Here is a 25524-nt window from a genome sequence, read left to right as displayed (position 1 = left end):
TGCCGCCTGAGGGGACGGCTCTCGCCGGGGCGGGGGGGGGGGGAACCTCCGGGCGCCCCGCAGCCATGCAGCGCCGGAAAGTGGACAACCGCATTCGGGTGCTGATCGAGAACGGGGTGGCGGAGCGGCAGCGGGCCCTCTTCGTGGTGGTCGGCGACCGCGGCAAGGACCAGGTAACCCTCCCCCGGCGGGCCGAGGGACTCGCCCTGCCTTCGAGGCGGGTGCGTGTGCTGATGTTGGACCGGGCCTTTGAAGAAGGGCTGATCGGTAATCCCCCGGTACCGGCTTTTTCCTCTGTGAAGCAAGTGGTGAAACCCGCGGGGAGTAGGGCAGAGCAATGGCGTGCCTCAGCCCGCGGCCTGTGCCGAGTAACTCACCGCGGCGCAGAAACCCGAAGGGGCGTTAGAAAAGGCTTCGGAGACTTTGTCCTTCAACGTCTCCCGTTCGAGAAGCTCGCGAATATTAAATAAAAGCGAGTGCAGGCAAATCAGAATTCTTTTTTTTTTTTAAAAAAAACATCTTCTGGGGCAGAAGATGTTTAATTTTCTGGCTAGCAGGAGCTTCTTTCCTATCTCAGTTCTGTCGTGAGATGTTACGGTCTTGCGCTCGAGCCGTGTTTCACGTGCCGAGTCATCTTGCAGATGTCACCACACCAGAACTTGGACTGGACCTACCCGGTAACGTTGTACGGAAGAAATCAGCCACTAAACTCGTTTCTCTTCAGGGACTCCAGAGTTGTGTTTTTCAAGTGGAAAGGGGAAGAACAGCATGGTAAAACTTAACTTTTTAGGATAAATCAACTCAGTTAGCTCCAGTTCCTGGGGGAGTGAAATAAACTAGTTTTAAAAAAACTTGGAAAATAATGAGTTGATCAGGTGGCAGTACAAGAAGGTTGTCGCTAATTTACTGCTGAAGTGGACAGGTGAGTTCTGGTGGGACATCTCCTGAGTCTGGCTGCGTTCAGTGTTTTCACTGATGAGTTGGAGTCCAGAGCAGCAAGTGTGCTTACTGAACGCGCAGGCTACGCAGCAGCGAGGTGGGTTGCCAAACCCGCTAGAGGATTAAAATTCAAAATGAAACCTCGTTAAATTGTAGAAGAAGTCTGAAATACATTGTGCAAAATCTATACTAAGAGACAAATACTAGGAATTGTGTTTAGCCTGGAATAATCGCCTTCTGTTTGTACAGTTGTTAGCAGTTCTGCTAAAGAAGAGTGCCAAGGGAACGGTAGATATTATTTAGTGTCTTCGGTGCCGTGCAGCCCTGGAGAAGGCACAGACACACAGGTCTGTGTGTAACCTTCACAAAATGTCAAGGGATCCTTCTGTTTTGCACAGGGTTGGTTGGTAGAAAACGTAGCTGTAAAATCAAGTCTGGAAAAATATTTTGCTCTTCGATGCTAGCTTGCGAATACAGTTGTTCATGAACGTTTCTGTGTTTTGGCAGGTGGTTATACTTCATCACATGTTGTCTAAAGCAACCGTAAAGGCCAGACCCTCTGTCCTATGGTGTTACAAAAAGGAGCTGGGCTTTAGCAGGTAAGGTAGTTCTTGTGTCTTATGCTGCGGTCGCTGCTCTGTGTGAAGCAAAAGCTTCATGACTGGTCTGCTGAGCGTAGGTTGCGTGATTTGGTTGTAAGGAGAAATGAGATTAGTTCTTGGAGGAGCTATAGGAAGTTTGGTCTTCCAGAACTAAAATTTGGCTTCCGTAATACAGTTGACATCAGCACTAGGTACTTATGGTTTCTTTCTGTAGCTCTAACGCTAACCCTGTTGTCCTGGACCAATCTCTCCCTCACCTTTTTAACCTCAAAAGGCCAAAACTTTAATTCCTCAGCTTTTTAGCCTCAATAATACTTAGGACTGAATGCAGATTAAGCATTAGAATGCCTTCATTTTGAAAAAGTTTGAAATTTTAATTCTTAGATTTGTGTGCATGCTTACAGTCTGCACACAGAGTCAGGAAGGAAGCATTCCCTGAAACTGCGTGATTCCAACCAAGCAGTTTCTTGCACAAACAGCTGGTTCGGTGTGATATCCACCACTTTGGGCTGCAGGCACGTGGGAACATACCATGAAAGCAGCAAGTGTGATCCAAGCGTTTTTTTCCTTGGAGGCTGCGCTCTGACTTCCAGTTAGACTTGAACGTAGGCCTGAATGCACTTTTCTCAGAACTTTTTCTAAGAAAACTTCTGTGTAATTTTGTTCTCCAGCCACCGGAAGAAGAGGATGAGACAACTACAGAAGAAGATTAAAAGCGGAACTTTAAACATAAAGGACGATGATCCTTTTGAGTTATTTATAGCAGCCACAAACATTCGCTACTGCTATTACAATGAAACTCATAAGATTCTTGGAAACACTTTTGGCATGTGCGTACTTCAGGTAAGGAGTTAAACTTTTGACTTAAAAAGGACATTACACTAGTATTTATTGCTTTCAGTTTAAACGCTGCAGGAATAGTATTTGTTGCTTCTGTTATTTCAATTATGATGGCCTTATGTGTCTTTTACAAGTTTTATGAGGGTGAGGTAGCCTTGCTGGTAGAATTTTAATGGCACGTCGGTTCATGCAAACATTAAGCGTGAATTAAACTTTGAGAAATAATGTTTTTGGATTTTCTGTTCCTTTTAGTAGGTGCTAGTTGCACTGGTGAACTCTAGGCAACTTTTATTTCCTAGGATTTTGAAGCCTTGACTCCAAACCTGCTAGCTAGAACTGTTGAAACAGTAGAAGGGGGTGGAATTGTGGTGATTCTCCTGAGAACTATGAACTCACTGAAGCAGCTCTATACAATGACCATGGTACGTTCGACGTAATGTGTCTGTTTTATATAAGCAGGTACATCGTGGTGATGCTAAGTTCTGCCTTTGTTACGGGCTATGGCCTTCCTTCCATCATCTTCCCTGCTCCTTCATTCATTTATGATTGAATGTCTTGTGCTTAGGCAGTTCTGCCAACCCCTGTGTCTTGAAATGCTGCTAGGTTACAAGGAAGAAACACCTGTCATTCACAAACGTAACTGTGTTCTTTTGTTTCACAGTAGTTTTGGAAAGTATTTATGCTATCTACCTGTTTAACAGAAAGTTAAGTAAAAAATAGGCCTTTTGAGTGTTTTGTGACCTGTTGCTAGGTGAGATTAGCTTCACAACTACTGTATATTTCTAGATATGAACTACTCATCCTGAGTTTACTTACACCTAGAACAGGAACTGTTTCCATTAGTAATAATGCCAGTAGGTGAATTAAAGTGATAGACTATTTTTTCTTAGCATCCCCAAGGTGTTTGAAATGTTCTGTACCTGGCAGAGTTGACTCTGAAGCCTTTAAGTAAGATCATTGTGAAAAGTATTGGTGGGAAAAATACATTTTTAACAAGTATCTGGAAAATGTGGATGTTTCAAAACAAACAGAAAATCAGAATCCTGTCTGGGATGCGGTGTTGATGGAAAGGGAGACTGTAATCCACAAGAGTGGAAAAGAAGTTGGATTGTCCCATGAGCAACGATCTTGTAAAATATCACTGTTACCGCTGTTCCTTCTCCAGATTGACTTTTTCTTTTTGTTTCAGGATGTACACTCTCGATATAGAACAGAGGCACACCAGGACGTGGTAGGGCGGTTTAATGAGAGGTAGGTTATTAAGAGAGTAAAGGATCTAGGCTGTATGCCCAAGAAAAGGATCTGGAACAACGTCATGTGTTCCTATTAGGAAAGCATCCTACCGGTTTGCGTTGGAATAGGGCTTCTTGGCCGCTTCAGTGACGTTTTCATGTACTGTTCTGGAAATGAATACAGTTTGTTGTTGGAGGGATTGTGTACAAAATTTTGGGATATGTTACAAGGGATATATGCAAATAGGCCCAAACTTGTGAACTGTTCTGAGTCCCTTTCTTGTAACGCTCTGTAGAAACGTATGCTCCAGATGCACCAAAGTTCAGATACGTATTGCTCCACTGTAAAACATAAAACTGCTTAGTGTGGAGTATTCTCTGTGGTTTTAGAAGTGTCTTGTAAAGGTGTTTTCTCTGCTTTTGTTGTATAGAATAAGCAGCTCTTATTGAGTGAGTGAGCCCTAGCTCTAGCCATGGGAAGATTGCAGAAATCGTTCTTTAGCATGCAGGTGGTTACGTGATGTCAGAAATTAGAAGGATGAATAAGCCAGCACTGACTGCAGTCTTTGGGGTCAGCGCTTGTCACAACTGCTGTGGATTCACGTCTTGCACTTTTATGCGGCTACCTCCCACTTAAATGCTCTCTTGGTAGATTGTCTTTAGTTAGCGTTCTTCTTTGGAGACCTCCCGGTAAGTGGATACCTGTTCTGTGTAGATGATGCTGATTTTATGGTAAGAGGCATGCTGCCAGTTGTGTGAACGTGTCATAGCTCATCTGTAAGTAGCTGTAGTTGTACATACTATGTCTGGGTTTAGAAAAGAGTTTAAATTAACTACCAAAATGCAATTGTGTCGCTCCTGTTTTTACTGATTTGCCTTTGCTTGACTGCCCAGGTTCATTCTGTCTCTGGCCTCGTGCAAGAATTGCATTGTGATTGATGATCAGCTGAATATCTTGCCCATCTCCAGTCACGTTGCAAACATCGCACCTGTTCCACCACAGTCGCAGGTCAGTAAGCAACGTCAGCCGTTTTTCCTTGGAAGAAGTTGGTCTGAGTTGACCACCGTGTGTTAAAGATCTAAAAAAGAGGGAGCTTTCCTTTCACCCTGATTTATATCAAATAATGGTCTTGCAGAGAGGAAGTAGAATGTTCTGCAAAAATTATACCTGGTATGGGTGAAGCATGGGAAGCTGTCTCTTCTTTCCTCCTTGGGTTTTTTTCTGTCACAGCTTTATTTTTTGTGCTTGCCTGTATTTATTGATTTTGCTGTATTGCTGTTTAGCCTAGCAAGGTGGAGCTTAATTGCTGTGGTTGCTGTTTCAGAAGTGCATAGAGAGATTTCAAGCTGATGGACAGTTGGGACGAGACAAATAAAAAGACCTTTTGACAGTTGGAGGGCGGGCAAACACTTTGGAAATAAGTATATTGCAAGCTCAGGAGACACCTGATACCTAGATGCTGTGGTAGTTGTTTCAATTTCTGAGTTACGCATGCCACATCTTGGGAAACATTCACTGAATATAAGCCAGACATACAGCTTGCACTGTTAGAAATGCATCCTTTTATCACTTTCAGTTGTAGACTGAAGTAAAATGGAACCAGTTTTAAATAGAAATCTTTACGCTTTTGAACTGTTTTGTGTGGCCTAAGAAATACCAGTATAGGTTCTGTCGGAGATGGTAAAAACATTTTAACAGGGCACTGATTTTAAAAAACAAACCCCCCTTAGCATTGTAACAATATTGACAGCAGCACAAATGCTTGTCTGTTGGATGGATAGACTGATGCCTTTGGAATTTTAAGTGACAATAAGGAAAATCAGAATTCATTTCCATTTAAAATTGATTGCTTTTGTGTCCCAAGTTTATTGTTTGGCTTTGAAAATCTAGATATTGGTTTGAAAACTGATCTATTGCTGCTGCAGTAGTTTTTCCCCCTAATGGCAATATGCACACCTCGTATGATGGGTATAACAAAGACCATAAAATTCTGGTACAGCCTGAAGATTGAAAAAGGAATTAAATCCTTCAGAAAATTTGTCCATGGTCTCTTCCTCCTAGCAGTGCCATTCTCCCGTTACCATGTACTGAAAAATCCTTTCCTTTTTTCCTCCGAGCTTGGGGAAGCCAAGGTACCCACCTCTTGTGTAACCATTCTCCTGAAGATGCATTAAAATTGAAGTGTTAAATATCTGTCCATGTAAATTTTTCTGTTTCTAGGGAGTATAGTCAACTTTTGGTAACATTTCCTTTCAGATATCTTTCTCTGCCTGATAAAAGATACCAGAAGACATCACAAAGGTATAATTGTGCCACAGTGTCCTTTACTAATCCTGTTACGGTAAATCCTGTGCTTATAGGAAGATAGCCTCCGGCCGCAGGACTTGGAGCTGAAAGAACTGAAGGAGAGCTTGCAGGATACACAGCCTGTGGGAGTCTTGGTGGATGGCTGTAAAACCCTGGATCAGGTTGGTGTGGTGTTTAAATTTGAGATACTCTGTGCTTGGCAGCTCACCTTAGGTACTGATGTTTGTGTCTCATCTTGCACGTAATCACATCTGAGCGTGAACAGTGATGGGGGGGATCTTAGAGAATTTCCTTGAAAAATTGATTGGACATGGTAGCTCAACGACAGTATCAGTGATTTTCTTCATGAAGTTGAGAATAAGTGGAAGGACTAGAATGGAGACAGGAAGCTGTGCTGGAGAAGGCCACATTTAAAAAGATGATGAGCTCTCAGGGTTTGAAATAAGCAGGAAATTTAACCTGAAGTTTCTGCTCAGTTTAGTTCTGAATAGAAGTTGAAAATCCGTGTCATGTTTTAATATGCCCCTATTCCTGCCTCCCTTACACTTTTTTTACTCCAATTTGAGAATCGCTGGCTAGTGCAAATGAAGGCCCTATTGCAGTTGTCTTTCCTGTTTCGGAGTGTCCACTGAGAAGTTGCGGTTCAGCCTGGTGGCTCCCAGAGCTGTGCAACTGCTTCAGCCCTTTTATAGTAGGTCTTCTCACTGCCCAGGTATGTTCATCTTCCTCCTCTGAGAGCACCGTGCCTCTTCCCGTCTTGCTGAATATACTCTGTGGTCAGTGGCATGGAGGTAGTAATTGAGAATTGCTGTACTGATTGTTGATCTGTGTTTTGACCTGAATAATTTCAAGAACTCTCAGTGGGTCAAGATTACCACTTCTTGCACATTATTTGTCTGGGTTTTAAATGTTCAGCTCTCCCGTATTGTCTTTTCCTTCTTCCTGTTCTAGGAAAGAAGACACGTACTGGTGGTAAGTATAAGTAATGCTGAAAGCAATTTCAACGCAGCTGATTTTTGATTTCTCTTTTTTTCTGATCATCAGGCAAAAGCAGTTCTAAAATTTATTGAAGCCATTTCTGAGAAGACTCTGCGGAGCACTGTGGCATTAACAGCAGCCAGGGGACGTGGTAAATCTGCTGCTTTGGGACTGGCTATTGCTGGAGCAGTAGCTTTTGGGTGAGTGATCACCCCAGTCTCCCAGGCTTTATTTGCATCCATGAGTTTTTAAAAAAAAAAAAAAAAAAAAAAAGATGACAGGAGCTGAATATATTTGTAATTTCCAGTCCTACATCACTCCTTTTTATTCTTCTTACATCTTTTGGTTGCTGCACACAGTGATATTCAACTTTTTCTATTTTATAGTAATAAGAAAACCTCAGTCTTTAAAAATCAAAATAATCACACATAAATTGCGATATGTGTCTAAGGGAATCTGCAGTGTTTTGGTTATTAGGTGGAATCAACCCCTCATATAAAGAAAACATTCTACTTAGTATGTATATGTAAAACTTGTTAGAAAAAGAGTTAAACTCTTGTTTTATTTTTCTGTGCAGTTACTCCAATATCTTTGTCACATCTCCAAGCCCTGATAACCTTCACACTCTCTTTGAGTTCATATTTAAAGGCTTTGATGCACTGCAGTACCAGGTGAGGAGAGCAGACTATTTTACAATACTGTCACAGCACTCCTGTTTAGGAGGGGCTTTGCATCTCATCTGTGGTTTTTGGTTACATACATTGGCTACCAGGCTTTTTAGTGATGTTCTGCAAAAATTAATCATAGCACAGTTATGTTTCCTTCTCTATTTTTAAGTTGGGTAAATCGGTTTCTTTGTGAAATAGTTTTTAACATAAGTAAATAATTTCCCAGTTCTCAGGCCTCTGAAGCTTTTGTTATAAGAGTTTTTAACTAAAATCTGAAATAACAGTGTACTCTTAGTGAGCTTATTTTGATGATAATGGTAAACAGTATTTTTCTTAGATCTTGGTTTGTTCGTACTGTTTAACAATGTTTTCTTTCAGGAACATCTGGACTATGAGATTGTTCAGTCTTTAAATCCGGAGTTTAACAAGGCTGTTGTCAGAGTGAATGTGTTCAAGGAGCACAGACAGACCATTCAGGTAACTGGCCTCTTTTGCACTCTTGCCTTTCTACTTTTTGTTCCTGACTGTTGGCTTTACCGTTGCTGTAGTTGTTTTGATTTTAAGCGTGTTCATTTTATGTGATGTGTAACTGTCCTGGTTGATTTTGCTTTAAGGCAGACCTTTTCTTCTGGTGAGTGACTTTCATAAAATACCTTATTTCCTTCTGTGAATAACTTGTAGATTACAAAGCTGCCTTGGTAATTGCTTGTGGGTTTCTTCTTGAAACAAAAGCAAAGGAAGGTGAAAGAAGCAGTGAAGGAAGAGCATATATTTCTAGTGATTAGATTTCCTTTATTTTCATGATGTCTGCAGATACATTTGTGTGGAAATGCGCAAAACAAGATGTGTGACCCAGTCCTTGTTAGAGTAACGTGAACCCTCTCCTAGCTGTTTGTTTTCATGTCTCAGTCTCTGGCTTGATGGTCATGGAGAACAGGGACAAGAAACAGCTTTTCAGGGCTCCGGCTTTGCCAACTCTGACATTTCCCCAATTCCCAGACAAGCTGCTGTTGACAATGACGGTGTCCTCTCACTCCTTGCAGTACATACACCCTGCTGATTCTGTGAAACTGGGTCAAGCTGAACTGGTTGTGATTGATGAAGCTGCCGCCATTCCTCTACCCCTGGTGAAAAACCTGCTAGGCCCTTACCTTGTTTTCATGGCTTCTACAATCAACGGGTAAGGCTTGAGCAGCAACTGTCTACCTGGGAAAGCAGTTGTGCAAGTGCCAGTGGACTATTTCTTATCTACAGTACTTTTTTTATGACACACTATTACATCAAGTCATGCTAATTCTTGATCTGTCGTGGAACTGCTCCTTAAAATAACCGAGTCCGTACTTGAACTTGCTGCTTTCCTTTGGTTCCACTGTGGATTCATTAAGTGTTTGACTTGCACCTCTTCTGTTCTGCTACAAGGAGCCAAATACATAAACAAGATTCTGCAGCCTGTTAGGAGAGAGGGAGGAATGATGTCTTCCTTCCAATATGGTGAGACTAAGAAAGTGTCAGGGTAGGCTGCCCTGTCCTACGTGCGCAAGAACATCAAAAGGCAGCGATTCTCACAGATGGTTGGGGCCCACACAGGCCTCCGAACGGCACATAGCTCTGGATGGCAGCCTAGTTCTGTGCTGGAGCTTCCCTGCGGCTCAGGATTGCTGTTTGGTTATTTGCTTCAGACCTTTGTCTTCTGCTTTTCAGGTATGAGGGTACTGGTCGATCACTGTCTCTGAAGCTCATTCAGCAGCTCCGTCAACAGAGTGCACAAACCCAAGTCACCATGACAGCAGAGAACAAATCTACGGCTACAGCTAAACTCACCTCAGGTACTCCGTTGTATTCTGCACTGTGGTGCCTAACCATGATCTCTGGTGCTGCTGATTGGCAAGCCCTGTGGGTATCCCATGCGTCCATGTGCTTTGCAGCTGTAGGAGGGTAGTGGTATGGGGAAATGAAGGAACTCTCCTCTGTTTTTTCCTCATGATTTTCAGATGTAAAAGCTTTTAAGGGATGAAAGCTATGCGAGTAATCATTTTCTGATCTCCTGGGAGGCCTTCAAAGGACACTGATCCTATTGGATTCTTTGCTAGCTGTAACTTCCAACACTAGGTGTTCTTCTCTGAAATCTGTTTGCAGCTCGTACACTGCATGAAGTCTCCCTCCATGAGTCAATCAGATATGCCCCTGGTGACCCAGTTGAAAAGTGGCTAAATGATCTGCTGTGTTTGGACTGTCTCAGCATCACCAGAATTATCTCCGGCTGCCCGCTGCCTGAGACTTGTGACCTGTATCCTTACTCAAATGTTGGGCTCTGATCAAGATGCATTGCTTGCAGGTGAAGGAGGCTTTTTCAAGCTGATTAATAGTGGGTTCTCCAGCTAATGTGATAACCTCAGCACATGATCTTTCGGCAAGTCTATTAAGACCACACTTCTGGAGTTGAGCTCTTACCGCTGCCTTATAAGACTGGTGGTGCGTGTTACCAGGAGATGAGCAAACTCCAGTTTTACTGCAGAGACAATCCTAAGGAAGGGTTGAATGAAGGGAAGTCCTTGTTGGAGTTATAAAACTTTAGCTTTACAGATGAAGGGTGTGAAAGCTATGAACGCTGCCCAAAGTCATTCATTCTTGTAGATAGAGCTGTAGAGTCTAAGAGCACAAGCCAGCATGTAGCCCAAGGCTGTACTGAAAATATTACTCCTAAACCAACAAGGAGCTTTTTCCTTGTTTCCAAGGAGGTTGTTTCCTTAACCCCTGTGTTTAGATACTACGTAAATAGAGACACACTTTTTTGTTACCACAGAGCATCAGAAGTTTTTCTGCAGAGACTGATGGCCCTCTATGTGGCTTCACACTATAAGGTAAAGCTTGTGCTACTTCTATCCAGATTTCAGCTAGTAATTTTGTGGCGGGAGCAGTGCTTGTTACGACAGTCTAATTGAATTGGCCTAACTGAGGTTTCTGAACAGCTTCAGTTGCTTCCTGTTGTATGCAGATCCGTATTCTTTCTCTGAGAAGACGTCTGCCTTGGTCTGGGCTGAATATACTGGATTTACAGATACCTGGAATATTTTTGTCTTGAGAAATTCTGGAGACTAAATTCTAGACGAGCCTACAAGCTTGTCAGAACAGTATCAGTGATGAACCTCTTTTGCAGTTCTCTTTACCGTATTCTAGTAGCCTCAAGTTAACCAAAAGAGTAGTACCATTGTACTACTGAAAAGAGGAATAATTCATCTCAAGGTTTCAAGACCATGTGTGACTAGTAAATGTGAGTGGTGAAGTCCTTAAGTACTGAAGTACTGAGTACTAAAAATCTGACACTTAAAATTATTTAAGGTTTGGTAGATTAAGAGATAAATAGCTATATAAAAATAGAAAGTTCAGTTCCGTACATATTAAAGCAAGAAGTTTCACTTGAAAAAAACCAGATGCTGTCTGGTAGTGTAACAGCCATGAGCTGGCCTGTGAGCTTCTTCATCCATCAGTATTGTACTAGTTCCAAGTTTCTTAATAGCCCTAAATTCAGAAAATGAAGGATTGTTTAGAAGTCAGCTACTAACATTGCACTGGACTTTGAAGGTCTTCTCATGGAATAATTCTTCAACTTTCTGATACGTCTTTACCCTCCAGAACTCACCCAATGACCTCCAAATGCTATCCGATGCACCTGCCCATCATCTTTTTTGCCTTTTGCCACCTGTTCCACCTACCCAGAATTCGTTACCAGAAGTACTTGCTGTTGTTCAGGTAAGAGAGCAGCACGCATCTGTGAAGCGAACTCTTCAGTAATGAAGCAGTACACTGCAGTGAGACGGTGTACTATCAGTGTACTATCTAGGAGTAGATGGTAGCTTAGGGCTGTGTTTTTGTGTGTTATAATGGTGTATTATGGCCGTTTTTTCCCCCCCACTTTCTTTCGTTAACACTAATTGCTGTGTAAGTACATTGTGATGCTGATCCTTTCACATAGACCTTCCAGTCTCCACCATGTGTTTGTGCTGAGAAGCCTTCTGAGGAGCTGAACTACTGCTTCAGGAGATGACTTTGTCCTCCCATTTCAACTTCCTGCAAGGAGAGCTGGTTCACTGGTTCACTCTGCTTATCCCATGTTTCTAGCATTCCTTTTATTTGCAATAGACCTGCAAAAATACAAATTGCTCAGATGTACATGCTTAGAGATGTAGAAATATTTCAGCCCTTGGCTGTTGGGTATCTGACTGTATGCTTCCTTCCTTCCTTAAGAACACAGATTCTTAATTATCTGTGTTCGATGCAGCTGTTTAAATCTACTGTTTCTTAAAAGAAAAAGCCCCATTTACATGAAAAATATATGACATTTAAAGAGAAATATTGCTGGGACAAGCTTTTATGCTTGCTGTTGATGGACTACAGAAAATGCATAGAGCGCTTTCTATGCTTTAATCTCTTCAGGCTTCTGTTGCACCATAGTGTACCGCCTGCTGTGTCAGATGTACCTGGCTGGCCCGCTGGTGTGCTTTCCGAGACAGGGCTTGTAGGGGCAGAGCCTGTTTGTTGGCACATACATGTTTGCTCATCATGTTGCAGAGCAGGGATCCCATGAAATGTCAATACTGCATAAGGGACTCGGCAACTGAGTATAAATTTTGATTCTGCTGTAGTGGAGTGACTGTAGGAGAAAACACTTTTACTCCATTAATGGTCTTTTACCTTTTCTGGCAGGTGTGCATGGAGGGAGAGATCTCTCGCCAGTCTATCATGAACAGCCTTTCTAGGGGAAAGAAAGCTTCTGGTGATCTTATTCCCTGGACCATTTCAGAGCAGGTGAATCATTTGGCTGTGTACTCACACCCAAGATCTATTTCCAGAGTACCCGTTTGTGTTCTTTAAACTGACTCTTGTCTCTTATGCAGTTCCAAGATCCGGACTTCGGGGGCCTCTCTGGTGGGCGTGTCGTTCGTATTGCAGTTCATCCGGATTATCAGGGGGTAAAGTATTTTGGAACCCAGTTACTGTGAATAGTCAGCAGTGGTACTGTGAGAATGGCTGTACAGGCAGAATTCAAGAACAGGACAAACATTTCAATTGCTCCAGTTTTCAGCATTTTAAGCTTGGGGACTGAGCCAGCGGTAGTACCAGAATGAGGTCAGGCGCACAGAAATGGTCAGATGCCACAGCAGGCTGGGGTGGGTAGCAGACCAGTGCTCCTGTCATTGCTGGCATGCTACAATGCTGCCTAGTATCCCAAGCAGTGGTATACGATCAAGATCCAGTGATACTTATTGTGAGATTACCAAATTCTCACGCTGGTGTTTGGCATTTTCTGAGTGCCAGAGTTAAGCACCAAGAATTATTACACAGTCCTGAACTACCAGCTGGGCTCTCATTGTGATTTCGGACGTCCGGGTTCTGTAGTGTCCTTCTCCATGGAGCTGCTATGTAGCAAAGAAAATGCATTTTTGCAGGGACTGAGTGATCTCTGCACTGATGATTGTTAATGAGTTTGTAAGGGGAGAATGTTGTTGCCCTGTGTTAAAAACTAGATACATCTTTTTGCTTATAGCGTGTTGTTCCTACTTCACAGATGGGCTATGGCAGCAGAGCTCTGACTTTACTGCAGATGTACTACGAAGGCAAATTTCCATGTTTGGAAGAAAAAACAATTCAAAAGCCAAAAGAAATTGCAACTGTAAGCAGTGAGGTATGGAGCTCAGTGCATTTCTTGTATTTTCTGTTGTGCTAAGCTGTTGGGTTTTTCACTGTAAGTCTCGGTAATGATTTCTCTGTAAGGAGGAAACACTCATATTTATTTTTTATACAGAATAAGAGACTTAATTTGCAGATTTCTGTGAGGATTGCTACTAACCTATTTCCACTTTCTCTTTCAGACTGTTAGTTTATTAGAAGAGGTTGTGACACCTCGGAAAGACTTGCCTCCTTTACTTCTCAAACTAAGTGAGAGACAAGCTGAAAACCTAGACTATCTAGGGGTATCTTATGGCCTAACACCGAGATTACTCAAGTAAGACATTATTCTATTTGCTAGTTACATCCAGTGCAAAAATATAACTATATAAATTAGATATAGTAAAGAAATATCTATTATCTATAACAGATATAAATAATATATATAGATATAGATGCAGATATTTTAGTCCTTGGACATTATCTTTATCTCTGCATGCTTCACTTGGTTTCTAAAACTGGGACAGGTCCAAGCCCACTTCTCCTGTAAGACCTTTCCTTGATGTACAGTAGGCCTGATCCTAAGTGCATCCTTCAGGGTAGTTTCTCCTCAAACTCCTTCTGAGGGAAAACCCATTCCTTCTTGGTTGTCTCTGTGACCCTTCTAAACAGTTAGTTAGCTTTAAATGCTCAGTTTTTCCAGGCTAGAGAAGTAACAACAGCCTGTAATAAGTAGGGAGAAGTTAAATACTACTTCCTGTGACCTGTAGAAGCTTGAGCTGCTGCTGACTTCAAAGCTAGTTGTTAGTTTCCCGAGTAATGTAAATGCTTTTCACCAGCAACTGCAGCTGCTTCTTGCTTTTCTTACCATGGAGGAACTGAGTTACTGCAACTCTAAATCATTTATTAATTTTTCTTACCGTTTTACCTGCACTTTACAACATAGTTTTATATAAAAGCATACAATTTTATAATAAATGCTAACTTTTTTAATATCAAATTCTACAAAATATCTAGGTTTCTGAGGCTTTCTTAGCCATAGTGTGGGAAGTGGTGAATTCATAGTTTGGGAGACAGTTTCACAATAATGCAGAATTCTTCCTGTCGCTAGCCTAAAAGCAAAGCAGTCATTTATCACCTAAAACCTTGGTTCCTTGCTGGCCTGCCCCCACTTACAGAGGACCTAGGGTGCTGTACGAGCACATGAGATGAAACTGAGTTCAACAGAAGAAGTAAGAGCGGTGGAGGCCAATTTGTGACTGACCCAGTCAGAACAATGTTAGACAGCTATGTGCGATTTGGCATGTCAGATACGGAGACTGTAGCCTGTTTTGTTCCATGGCAAGCATGCTGCAAAGTTCATGCCAAAATGCGATGGTGAATTGTTTAGCTGTGCAGGAGAGCATCAGAACTGAATGGTTACTGTGAAATAGTCTTAATCTTTGCAAATTATAAAGCAAATGGTTCAGATGTCTTTATTTGAATGATCCCTCTTGGGGCAGAGCGGGAGAATAAAGTGTTTTACTACTTCTTTTTTTAATTATTTGTTAGCTGTGGTGGGATGGATAAAAGAAGGACGAATAGTGGGGTAGGGAGAGGCTGGGGTGCACATGTAGGGCTTCCTGCTGAAATTTTGCAACATCCTGCACAGCTGATGAGTAGTCATCCCATGGCCTGTGGAGGTAGGTTGCCAGTGACAGTTACTCTGGGGCCTGGCTTCTTTCTTTTGTCTGGGATGCCATATGTTTGGTCTCAGCAGGTCTTTTTACGCTAGTCCTCCTTTTACTGGGCAAAATGAATTGTAGGATCAGTTCACAACTAAGATGCAAGAAGGAACAGGAGGATGGAAAGGGATGTCAGCAGGATTTTGCTGATCCGTCTGGGATTCTCTCTGGTCCACAAGTGATTATCTGAAACCTGGAAGTTGCCAGGGAAAATCATCATTCACTGAGGAAGAGCAGAGACTCTGAAGTAAACTGTAAATCCTCAGGCCCTCCCCAGGGTATCCCTTAGGAGTCTGTGATATTATTGGTCAAAACCTGTTTGCCTGTTTTTAAAGGAGGTCCTGGAAGCATGTCAAATACAGTAACGCTTGTATCATGTCTCTCAGTTTTTGAAAGTTTGTTCATTTCTTGATATCACAATCATCGTTTTTCACTCCCCAAAGTTAGACCCTCCGTCAGTTTGACTGCTGTTACTACCTTCTGTCAGTGTTCATTTTCATTAGCTGGTGGGGTGTGACTTTTGCCTAGTTTTCAACCATTGCTCTTGTACGGTCGATAGATTGCATTTAACCACAAGTATTATTGTAGAGTCAACAGCTCCATAATTCTCAGTGCATTTTCTCTTTTCCCTTTCCCCAGGTTTTGGAAACGTGCTGGATTTGTGCCAGTTTATCTAAGGCAGACACCAGTAAGTAGCGTACTGTTTCTGAATGAAATCCAGCCCTATTGAAAGCACTGGGCATCTTTCCATTAGCTTCTGTGAGATGTGATTTGGGCAGGAAAGTTTTCTGAGACTACGTTTGGGGTTTGGTTTATGTTCATTTTTGTTCTTTGGGCCTATAGTTAGCTAATGGAGTAAAGTTTTAGGGTTGTGAATGTGGTCTTCTAAGTAGTTTGCACTTAAAAATTAAAGCAAAGGTGCAGCTGTTGAGGGTTATTAATGTGCTCATTGCTAAAATATGCAAGTGGCCCTTGAACTGACTGCTCTTGTTTTTTCAAGGTGTTTACAAAAACAGCACCAGCAGCTACAGTGCTTTTGGAGAGAATAATTGGTTTGTCCCGTGTCACTGCATTTTTCTTTTTGTTTTTCTTGCTCTTGAGCTGTACCTGGAATTTGCAATACTGGTGACTACTGGTTACCTCAAGAAGCCAAGATCCCTCAGCGCTGGGATTTACCAAATTCTAGAAGTTTATAGGTTTTACATTAGGTAGTGGTGATCAGTAGCAGTTGATACATGAGTAGTTGTTGTTGGTTTTGAAGACCTTTGCCTTCTTCAGTTGAGCACAGAGTGCAAAAGGTTCACGGGGATGATGGGGAATATATCTTATTTATTAGAATGACCTGACTGGTGAGCATTCGTGCATCATGCTGAAGATGCTGAATGAAGAGGACACTGAACAGGAGCCTTGGCTTACTGCCTTCTGGAAAGGTAACTTTGATTTTGCCAACGCTAGAAGAATCTTCTGGCATATTTATTCTAGAGGTTCACAGGAGTCATTTAATAATCATCTTGTCCTATAGATTTTAGGAGGCGGTTCCTTTCTCTGCTTTCCTACCAGTTCAGCACGTTCTCTCCCTCGTTGGCATTGAATATTCTACAGAACAAAAATATCAAACAGCAGCCACAACCACGTGAGTACCCTGGCTCACAAGTTAGATTGCAGTTTAAAGTCTATGTATATGTTTATCAGAGTTCTCGAACACATGCATTATATGATGTCTCTTGTGAAGTGCCGTGAATTGCTCTTGGTCAGTTACCGTGTTTTGTTCCTATTATCCAGAAAAACGCTTGCATTTCTAAGTAAAAGCTAAAAGGACATTTTCTGCCACTGAAAACGGGCAGTGGTGGTTTTTTGATGTGGGTTTTTTTTCCCCGCTTTTTTGATCTAAGATTTAAGTAACCCAAAATTAGAGGGCTCTTGACTGTAACAGCTAAATGCATGACAAAACATGGATGGATACTGACACCTGCCATATCCAGTATGGAATTAAAAGGGAAGCCTTGAATAGCAAGGGTCAGTAGGCAGAGCAGCTTGCTTAGGATCTTAGGAAGAACGTTGTCATCAGAAATTTGGAAAACGGAATGTGATGTCTTTCTAAGAGAGAGGCTTTAGTTCAACTGCATGTTATTGGGCTCAGTGCAGCACTTGTTGGGGGAAGCACACAGGCGGTATAAAAGAAGGGGCCAGACAAGACAGTTCTAACAGTCCCTTCTGGCTTAAAAGCAAATTGCTGTTTTCTCAGTATGCCTAACAGAGGGGAGCCCTCTTGAGAGAACTTGGTAATCTGTGTCTTGTGGGGTTTTAGCATCTGTCTTGGTGAAAGAGTTTTGGTTGCTGCTACATGGGAACAAAGCTCTTTAACAGCAAAACCAGTGTAAGACAGTTAAAGACTGGGCGAACTGTGTTTCTCAACACTCTCTGTTTTCAGTCTCTCTGGCATCTTTGAGTTGATATGCTGGTCTGTTTTGACAGTTGCAATGTTTTTCTTACGGGCGTACGTCTGTCTGAAAAGACTTGGAATAACCAAGCCAGTCTGAATAGCAGTGTTGTATCTAGTGTGTCGCATTCTGAAGTGTGTTGGGAAGTGAACCTGTGGGATAGCAGTTGGCCTTTACTCAATGACATGAAAAGGAACTTGTTAAATAGTGAGATCCTGGATAGCTATGAAGAACAGTCTTGACATTGTTGTCTTTTTATTGTAGCCATCAGCCGTGCTGAATTAGAATCAGTTTTCATCCCATATGACCTGAAGAGATTAGAGATGTACTCTCGCAACATGGTGGACTATCATCTCATCATGGATATGGTACCTGCCATTGCCAGGATGTTTTTTCTCAACCAGATGGGTGATATCTCTCTCTCTGCTGCACAGTCGGTATGTATCACTGTGAGAACAAGCCATGCTTCACCTCTCTTTGTATAGATATTTGGAATAGTTTCCTGTTTCATGTCATCTTTAAAAAAAGACTTTGCTTCTTTTGTAGTCCTCTTCATGATTTCCCCTGCTTGTGTAGTGTTCTTCCACCTTTAGTGTTTACTTTGAATAAAATTTGTAGGGATCATACTCTGTTGTGTGTTCAGTGAAGTACTCCATGCATTTATAATATGGTGTGAACCGTGGCTTAAAAACCCCTCAAAATCTTCTGGCTCTTGAACTGTACTTCAGGAGAAAGGTACTCATCTGTACTAAGTAGGGAATGGCAGCTGCCATCTACAGAATGATTTAGGGGTGTTCCAGTGTATCTGAGCAAAGCTTCAGCTTGTACCAGAGAAGCCTTGTACTACTTGAGTAGAGCGAGGACTTGGTAAAATGTAGGGAGTGTGGAGGGTATTATATACTTGTATTTGCTCTAAAAGCCTCTATAACTGAAATGTCATCTCCTCAGGCCCTTTTTCTGGGGATTGGCCTACAGCATAAATCTCTGGACCAACTGGAGAAGGAGGTAGAACTGCCCAGCAGTCAGTTGATGGGCCTCTTCAACAGAATCGTCCGCAAAGTGGTTCAGGTAATAGCGTCATGACAAGCTTTGTCTTGGTTGTAGTGGACCAAAGTGTGATTCCAATACTGAGCCTGGCACTAATAGAAGGCTGAGTCAGAACTGCGTATCTTTAACATGTCCCAAATAATGGACTGTAAACTTCTTTGCAAGATGGGAAAATCCCAGTGGAAAAGGCAGGTATTTATGGCATTGATTTATATAGTGTTTTCCCAGATAATAGTGCTTGTCTTATGGTTTTAAATGTTGATATGTCCTGACCAAAATGCTGAGCCTACAACCCATGTTGCCAGCTGAGCCTGAGCCATTTGTTTATGATTGTTCACTGCACTGGTGGCATCTCAACTTTTCTTGAAAAAAAACTTTTCCAATGTCATTTAGAGGTAGACTTGAAGTCCAGTGAAATAATTGGAACGTTTTGGACCTGGTTTTCTTTCTCTCTACTGTCTATGATGAAGTGAGTAACGTGATGAGTTATCAGATGGTGAGACGGACAGAATGCTTGCCAACTGCTTGCAATTGCTTGCTGAGTCTGGGGCCTCTAGTTCTCGAGGATCAGGATACGGCGGCAAAGCTTCTGCAGTCTGGCATAGGTTTGGAGAGGCGATTTGCTCGGCATAACACCCTTATAATTATCTTGAAGAAAATAACATTAAAACCCCAAATATGCAGCTTCTAGCTGCAAATGTTAATCAAATGATGCTGTATTAAAAAAGTATGTTGTAAATTACAAGTTTCCTACGTTTATGCGAGTGACATTGAGTGCTGACTGATTTTAGTTCTATACTTTTTATAAAAGCTGTATATAATTCTGCCTTCAGGAAGCAGCCATAGCTTTTTATTTCAGTATGATGGAATGCATGCATCAGAAATAAACAACTGCCTGATCATATTTGCAAGGTTAGAAGAGTTTCATGGGGACAGACAGCATTTCTTATTTATTTTAAAGCAATAACCTAGAAGAAGCATCAGCAAGTCTTACATGTGTTGGCTTACTTCATTTTCAGTTGTTCAACACAGTCCAGGAAAAAGCTGTGGAGGAGCAGATGGTGGCAACAAAGGATATTGTAATGGAGCCAACACTGAAATCTTTAAGTGACGATTTGGTAATTATGAACTTTCTTCTTGATACATGTGTAAACACTTCATGGAGTTCCCTTGAGTGTAGAAGCCTTGTAATCTAAATTTTCTTGGATGGAAAGAATTCCACATCAGGTCTGTCACTTTATGGTAGTTAAAACCTGACAGCTTTGAGTTACATGCTTGCAGTCATGCTTTGTTAACCTGCTATACAGATTTCTCGCAGAACCTACTAAGATGTTCTCGGAGTTATATATTACAAGTATATGTATACAAATAACATAGAAATGCAATTATATAAAAGAGAGAAGCTTTTCAGGATCATCTGGTATTTGTTTTGGGGGATGTACTTCTTTTTCAGCGGGAAAGGTGTTTTCTTTGCACTACATGGTCACTGTTGTACTTGAACTTAATGCATCTGCTGTGCTGTCCTGTTGCAGGAAGAAGCCGCAAAGGAATTCCAAGAAAAACACAAGCAAGAAGTGGGGAAGCTGAAGGAAATGGACCTTACACAGTAAGAATTTATCTGTATGAGTCTCAAATCCAGTTTTCCCCTGATATCTGTTTGAATGCTGGGTCACTCGAGCATCTTGCTGAGACTTGTACACAAGGCTGTAGTTGCAGTATCACAATCTCAAACCATCAATAAATGAGAAGTAGCAGTGGGTGTTTTCAACAGTGGCCAGGTAAGATAAGCATATGCTGCTACGCTAACGGAAACTTGGAGTATTGTGTGCCTGACAGCCAGTAACTTAGTCTTCATCAGCTCTGTTAGCAGCTGCTTTGTTTCACACTCAAAACATCCTTTCCAGTATGAATTAAATTCAGTAACAACTTCTGTTCAAGGCCATTCGCCTGTTTACCTCAGCACATGAATTCATTGCCTGAGAAGTGTGTCATACTCCCAAGTGTGAACTTACTGACTTTTCTGCTGGTATTTTGGACAGAAAGCAAAAGGTTTCGAGTTAGCAGATCACAGCTGATCAGCAGTGAGATCTGTCTGTCTGTGGAACTGTAGAACAGAGTTGTTGTTAGAATTGGGGCTGGCTCGTCGTTACAGTGCTGCAAACAGGAATGCTGTATCAATTCTCAGCTCTGTCCCAGTGCCTCTGGCATGAGCTTGAGCACATTCTTCTTTTACATCAGTTCTCTTTTGGCACTTAAATGGTAAATTATTCATGGCAGTAGCTCTTACTATGTATCTGTGTGTCAGTCTTGATCCTGGCTGTGTACGGTATGTATATGATACATATGTAAGTTATGTATGTAAGTTATATAGTTCTATAATGTGGAGTAATAAAGCAAGCTGCCTGGCTGTGGACTGTTTCTAATTTTACAGTTTCCTGTACTTCTAGAAATAGTCATTAGTTTCCTCAAACCAGGATACCCGGGTCCTGTTGTCTGCTATCCAGCTTAGCTGTGTGTGCAACTCCAGTGAAAATAGTACCTGGCTAATTTTAATATTCTCTTCTTTAACCAAAAAAACCCCCATCAAAACCCCAAACCAACAGAAAAAGAACAACCAACCAGAGCTTCTTTTACTAACTACAGTTTGCACGGATGCCTTTTAACTGCTGTAGAGCTGGACAATTTGTAGGATACTGAGTTGCTGAACCAGCAACTTACTTGAAGTGTCAGCAGATGTCTCTTTTTCTGGACCAACAGGAGTTACACATGCCACCGATCCTCTCCCTTCTCTCTCTCCTCCTCCCACTTTTTGTCTTATAAATCCTGTTTACTATACTGACATCCCAGAGAAGTTGTCTCTTTTGGCTCTAGATGAATCTCCGTTAAATCTGAGAAAAGGAATAAAAGCTTCTCTGAATCTTTGGTTGTCTTGTTTGAAGGAAGGACAAAAATGGATGTGATTTAAAGTGACTTGCAAGTCAGTCACATTAGGAAAACAATATAACCAGAATTTTTTAAAAGTTTTAATTCCATTTTTTAGTGTTGATAGTGTTACATACCTGTTCGTCATTTTGGACCGTGTTCCCTTTTTTTTCCACCCAGAAAGAGATTTCTGTTCTCCTCCATGAGGAGAGAGAGACAAAAATCTATTTTGAACACTTTCCAATACAGGTTATAGAAAACTAATAGAGGAGACAGAGCTGTTTGATTTGAAAAGGCTTTGTCCAGTATTGTTCAGCCTTGTATGAACAAAGGCTGGTCTATTCTAAATCTCTAAGAACTTGAGATGGAGAGCAACCACGCAATTTTGCTACATGACTGCTTTGCCTAGTTAAATTTGTATGTAATTTCCAGGGTACTTGAACACCCAGACAAGGGGCACAGAACATGAGCTTATTTGGATAGCAATTGTTCTCTTAATTTCTCTTTTCAAAAGAAAGCTGCGGATCTCCAGTTTTTCCCGGATTGATGCAGAAAAACTGTACCATTCAAGCGTACTGCTGGCCTAAGAGCAGCTGCTAATTTAGCGAACTTTCCATTACAAGCCATTGCTTTTTGCATCTTCTTCCTTTACTGCCACAACCGTCCTTCTCCTCTTTTTTTGGAGGGGGGAAAAAGTAAAAAAGCCCTCAAGCTTTTATAAAGAAATCCATATAGTGAATATAGCTCTGATTGTGGTTGTTAGGCTTAAAGCTGTGGTGACTGAAGGTCTATCTTTTGAGAAATCCAGTGGGCAAAGTAGAGGTATACACCACTGCTATGGAAAGTATAACCTTTGTGGCCTTACTTGTTGCTTTCATAACAGATGTACTCTACTCGGCACTCGGCTTTTCTGACGAGAGGCTTTCCTAGAACAGTTTTGTGATGTTTACAATAGGGGCTCCTGAGAGAACTTCAGTCGACGCTGACCAGCTTTGGATGGGGACAATTGTTGGGTGCTATTGACCTAGTTTGGACTGAGTCTGCTGACAGTCTGGTGACAAGCTATTGTATCCCTTTGCCAGTCTAGTTTTGTATGCATTTCCAAATACTCATTCGGTTGGGTGCTGACGCAGTGGCTTTGTTCGTAGAGTAGTGTGTGCCTGACAATATAATCACCTTACTTTTTTTTACTTTGTGCTAGCAATTTTACTTGGATTTTCCTTTACCTTTTTCACCTAGATATATTATCCGGGGTGACGACGAAGAATGGAATGAGGTGCTGAGCAAAGCAGGACAGAACGCTTCCGTCGTCAGTTTGAAAAGGTTAAGGAAGTTGAAATGTCTCTCTGGTCTTTCCTGCTGGCTTTATTATAACGTTTTTCAAAAGACCGAAGCTGAAGAGTTAAATGCACATCAAATGAACGTAGCGTCCCTGATAGATTCTCAGTTTTCCTGGAGAAATCGGGGTGTGAGCACGTGAGAGCTCTACTGGGTACTCCGTGGTTCCTCTAACGGCAAGACTGCTGCTGCAAATTCTGTGTTGCTCTAGAGTATAGTCCTGTCTTCATGTCACTTAGTTGCTTATTGTAACTTTTTCCTGTTGACATGATTAAGTCTTGATCCTGATCACGCACAGAAGTTGGTACTATTTCTCCCTTGGGTCACTTTTAAAGAAAGAACTCATTCCACATTAACTGTCCCATTTGCTTTGGGAGCTAACACTGGGGGGGGAGCCTATCATAGTCCCATTGGAGAAAATGCAAATTCAGGGAAGAAGAATTCTTCCAAATGTGAGCTTAAGCCTGCAAAATACTGAGTCTGCGTTTCTGCAATTCCTTCCTTTTCATCCATCTTCTTTCTTCTACCTAGCCAGCACGGCGTCTTTCCTCTTTTCCTTGGGGTTTTATAGTTGAGACTTGCCTGCTTGCTTATTTCCCCTTCCTGGGGTGCCTGACAGCTGAAGTAATTATGTGATCTCTGTTCCACCCTTCATATATTCATGGGGTTTTTTTCATGAATGCTGGAAGCTGTGAGTTTCCAGAAGCCTTACAGGAATGAGAGAGTCTTGTCAGTGCTTATAAAGATTGGAGCTCTGTCATGTTTGCTCTAGTCAGAATCTAGTGCAGGAACAAAATTGTATACTTAAAACTGTCAGTGGTAATGTTTTTTCTAGGTACTCTAAATTCCAGATGCCCTATATGAATTGCCTTTAGGACACATAAAGTCTTGAAAAGCAACGACAAGAGCTGAAGGTCAAGATCTTATGGGATTCAAATTGGGTTAGAGAATCTGAAGACACTAGTAAATCTAGGCCATACTCTTGTTCGTGCTTTCTCTAGCACCAGTTTAAATGACCCAAGAAATGGGAAGTATTTTCTCCCAACCACGTATCTATGTAGACCCTCGCCCCCCTTTTACAACAAAAATTTCCCAGCTGGATGGGAATCTAGTGTACTCTTAACAGATATTTTCTTCCTGTTTCCCAGTGAGAAGAAGAGAAAATTAGAAACAGCAAGAGGACCCAAGCAACAGAAGAAATTTAAGAAGACTAAAGATATAAAGCAGAAGTGGAAGAAATGACTTTAAAGCCAATCAGTGAACTTGAATTAACAAGCGACGGGTCTGTACTTAAGAAGTACTATTCTCCTTTAAATCAAAAGACTTTCTTTTGGGGGGTGAGAGCTGGAGGGAAGGAAAAGCCTTAGAGGCATTTTTAAAGTGCTTGCGTTACGGGAAGTACAGTGACACTGCCAGGAGACGGTCTATGCAGATTTTTTATGAAGTGTGACTGCAGAGCTTGAGCGAGGCACTGTGCAGCACACTGGGATATTATGAGGGTGCTTTAGCAGCTACAGAGTTTCCATTCAAAGAGGGCAGATCAATCTGTGAACTTTCCCGCATCTTAATGGTTGGTGTCTTTATTAAAAAAGAGTTTGGACCATGAAGGATAGAAACGTGTTAGGCTTTGGTATGTGACTCTACCTTTTAGCACCGCAGCACATCTTGATGTATGCGGCTACTGGTTCAGTAGTACTACCGCTCCTTTGTAGCATGAGGGGGTTTTTGGTGTGAACGGCAACTGACTTTTTATTTGGGGCTGGCTATTCAGTGAGCACTAACCATGTTGTCAGTTCAGACTCACGATTTGGTCCTTGCTCACAGGAGGTCAGGGTATACAATGAACACTTCTATTTTGGAAGGTAGTCTATAGTTCCTGCTTATTGTGCCCCTCAAGCAGCTGTAATAAAGGCTGCTCTTTTGCATTCACACTTGCTCACAAGGTCTCAACATTCCCATAGCTCAGTAATTTACATTTCCTAGTTCTCAAGCAGGGTAGCATGATTAACAGGTGCTGGGGAAGCTGCTTTGGCCATTCCATCTCCCTGCTATCTGCTGACCTAGAGCTGCTGCTTGGCTTGGAAAGTTTTGTGTTAAGGTTGCCAGGAAATCGGCACTATCATACTGACACCTGGTCTTAGTGATCTTCTCTTTGAGCTCGGGGGCCAGCTGAGCAGGCAAGCCACTGAACTCCCCAGCTCTGCTACTGGCAATAAATACGTACAGGTCTGGAGCTGGGACTTTCTGTGACGGCATACTCTAGGTCCGGTGCCTGTCAAGACTCCAGAGGCTTCAAAACCAGGGCAAACCTTTGACACAGAATGTCCCTGTCCCAAACCTGAGTGCCCTGGTGCATTGTCTCGATGTTCCAGCTTCACACCCTAGAGGTTTGGAACAGAGAGAGTTACCTACAGCTGATACACAGCTGCATTATATTTACTTGTAGATCTCACAGCTCCTTTTTCCAGCAAATCCTTGAAGAAACAGTTTCTTCCTAGGTAAAGAGAGTATTTCTTCTCTACGAGGCTGTTTTATGAAGCATCTATATTAAGCATGGGCCTTGCATAGCACAGCCTGTGTGTACCTTTGGTTAGCAGGCCACTATGTGAGGGTTGGTGGCAAGGGCACATCCCCCATGTTGCGGGGGGGCGCAGCTGAGTCCTGAGAAGGGAGATCTGCAGCTGCAGCCCTTAAAGGCTGGATGAGGGGCCCTGTTATCACCCGTCTGTGTGAAAGAGCAGCACTGGCAGCCTGCAGGGATGAGGTGGTGGCCGGCTGCCCTGAACCAGCTCTAAAGAAGTTGTGAAAGGAGGAGACG

General features: G+C 42.1%; 1 protein-coding gene across 1 annotated transcript; it reads left to right on the top strand.

Moving 5' to 3' along the window:
* The first annotated feature begins 12 nt into the window (after window positions 1-12).
* Window positions 13-24322, top strand: NAT10 (N-acetyltransferase 10). The gene is made up of 28 exons (XM_076343743.1): window positions 13-173; window positions 1447-1538; window positions 2213-2384; window positions 2681-2803; window positions 3571-3632; window positions 4508-4622; window positions 5975-6082; window positions 6966-7099; window positions 7477-7570; window positions 7946-8044; window positions 8611-8747; window positions 9269-9393; window positions 9704-9854; window positions 10332-10428; window positions 11201-11317; window positions 12272-12373; window positions 12463-12537; window positions 13134-13250; window positions 13438-13571; window positions 15598-15646; window positions 16295-16388; window positions 16481-16591; window positions 17664-17836; window positions 18348-18467; window positions 19466-19564; window positions 19979-20052; window positions 22608-22691; window positions 23855-24322. The coding sequence occupies exons 1-28, from the start codon at window positions 66-68 to the stop codon at window positions 23946-23948; spliced, it is 3060 nt and encodes a 1019-aa protein (XP_076199858.1). The 5' UTR covers window positions 13-65; the 3' UTR covers window positions 23949-24322.
* The last annotated feature ends 1202 nt before the right edge of the window (window positions 24323-25524 follow it).

Source organism: Aptenodytes patagonicus, chromosome 7 (assembly GCF_965638725.1).
Source record: "Aptenodytes patagonicus chromosome 7, bAptPat1.pri.cur, whole genome shotgun sequence".
Taxonomy (NCBI): Eukaryota; Metazoa; Chordata; class Aves; order Sphenisciformes; family Spheniscidae; genus Aptenodytes; species Aptenodytes patagonicus.
The sequence above is the reverse complement of the archived record's forward strand: the minus strand, read 5'-3'. Positions and strand labels throughout refer to the sequence as shown.

Bases quoted from the DNA above. Each gene is read 5' to 3' on its own strand.
- NAT10 (XM_076343743.1), top strand. From the start codon at position 66: ATGCAGCGCCGGAAAGTGGACAACCGCATTCGGGTGCTGATCGAGAAC. The intron at 1,539-2,212 runs GTAAGGTAGTTC...TTTGTTCTCCAG, and splicing joins AAGGAGCTGGGCTTTAGCAG to CCACCGGAAGAAGAGGATGA. The intron at 22,692-23,854 runs GTTAAGGAAGTT...CCTGTTTCCCAG, and splicing joins TCCGTCGTCAGTTTGAAAAG to TGAGAAGAAGAGAAAATTAG.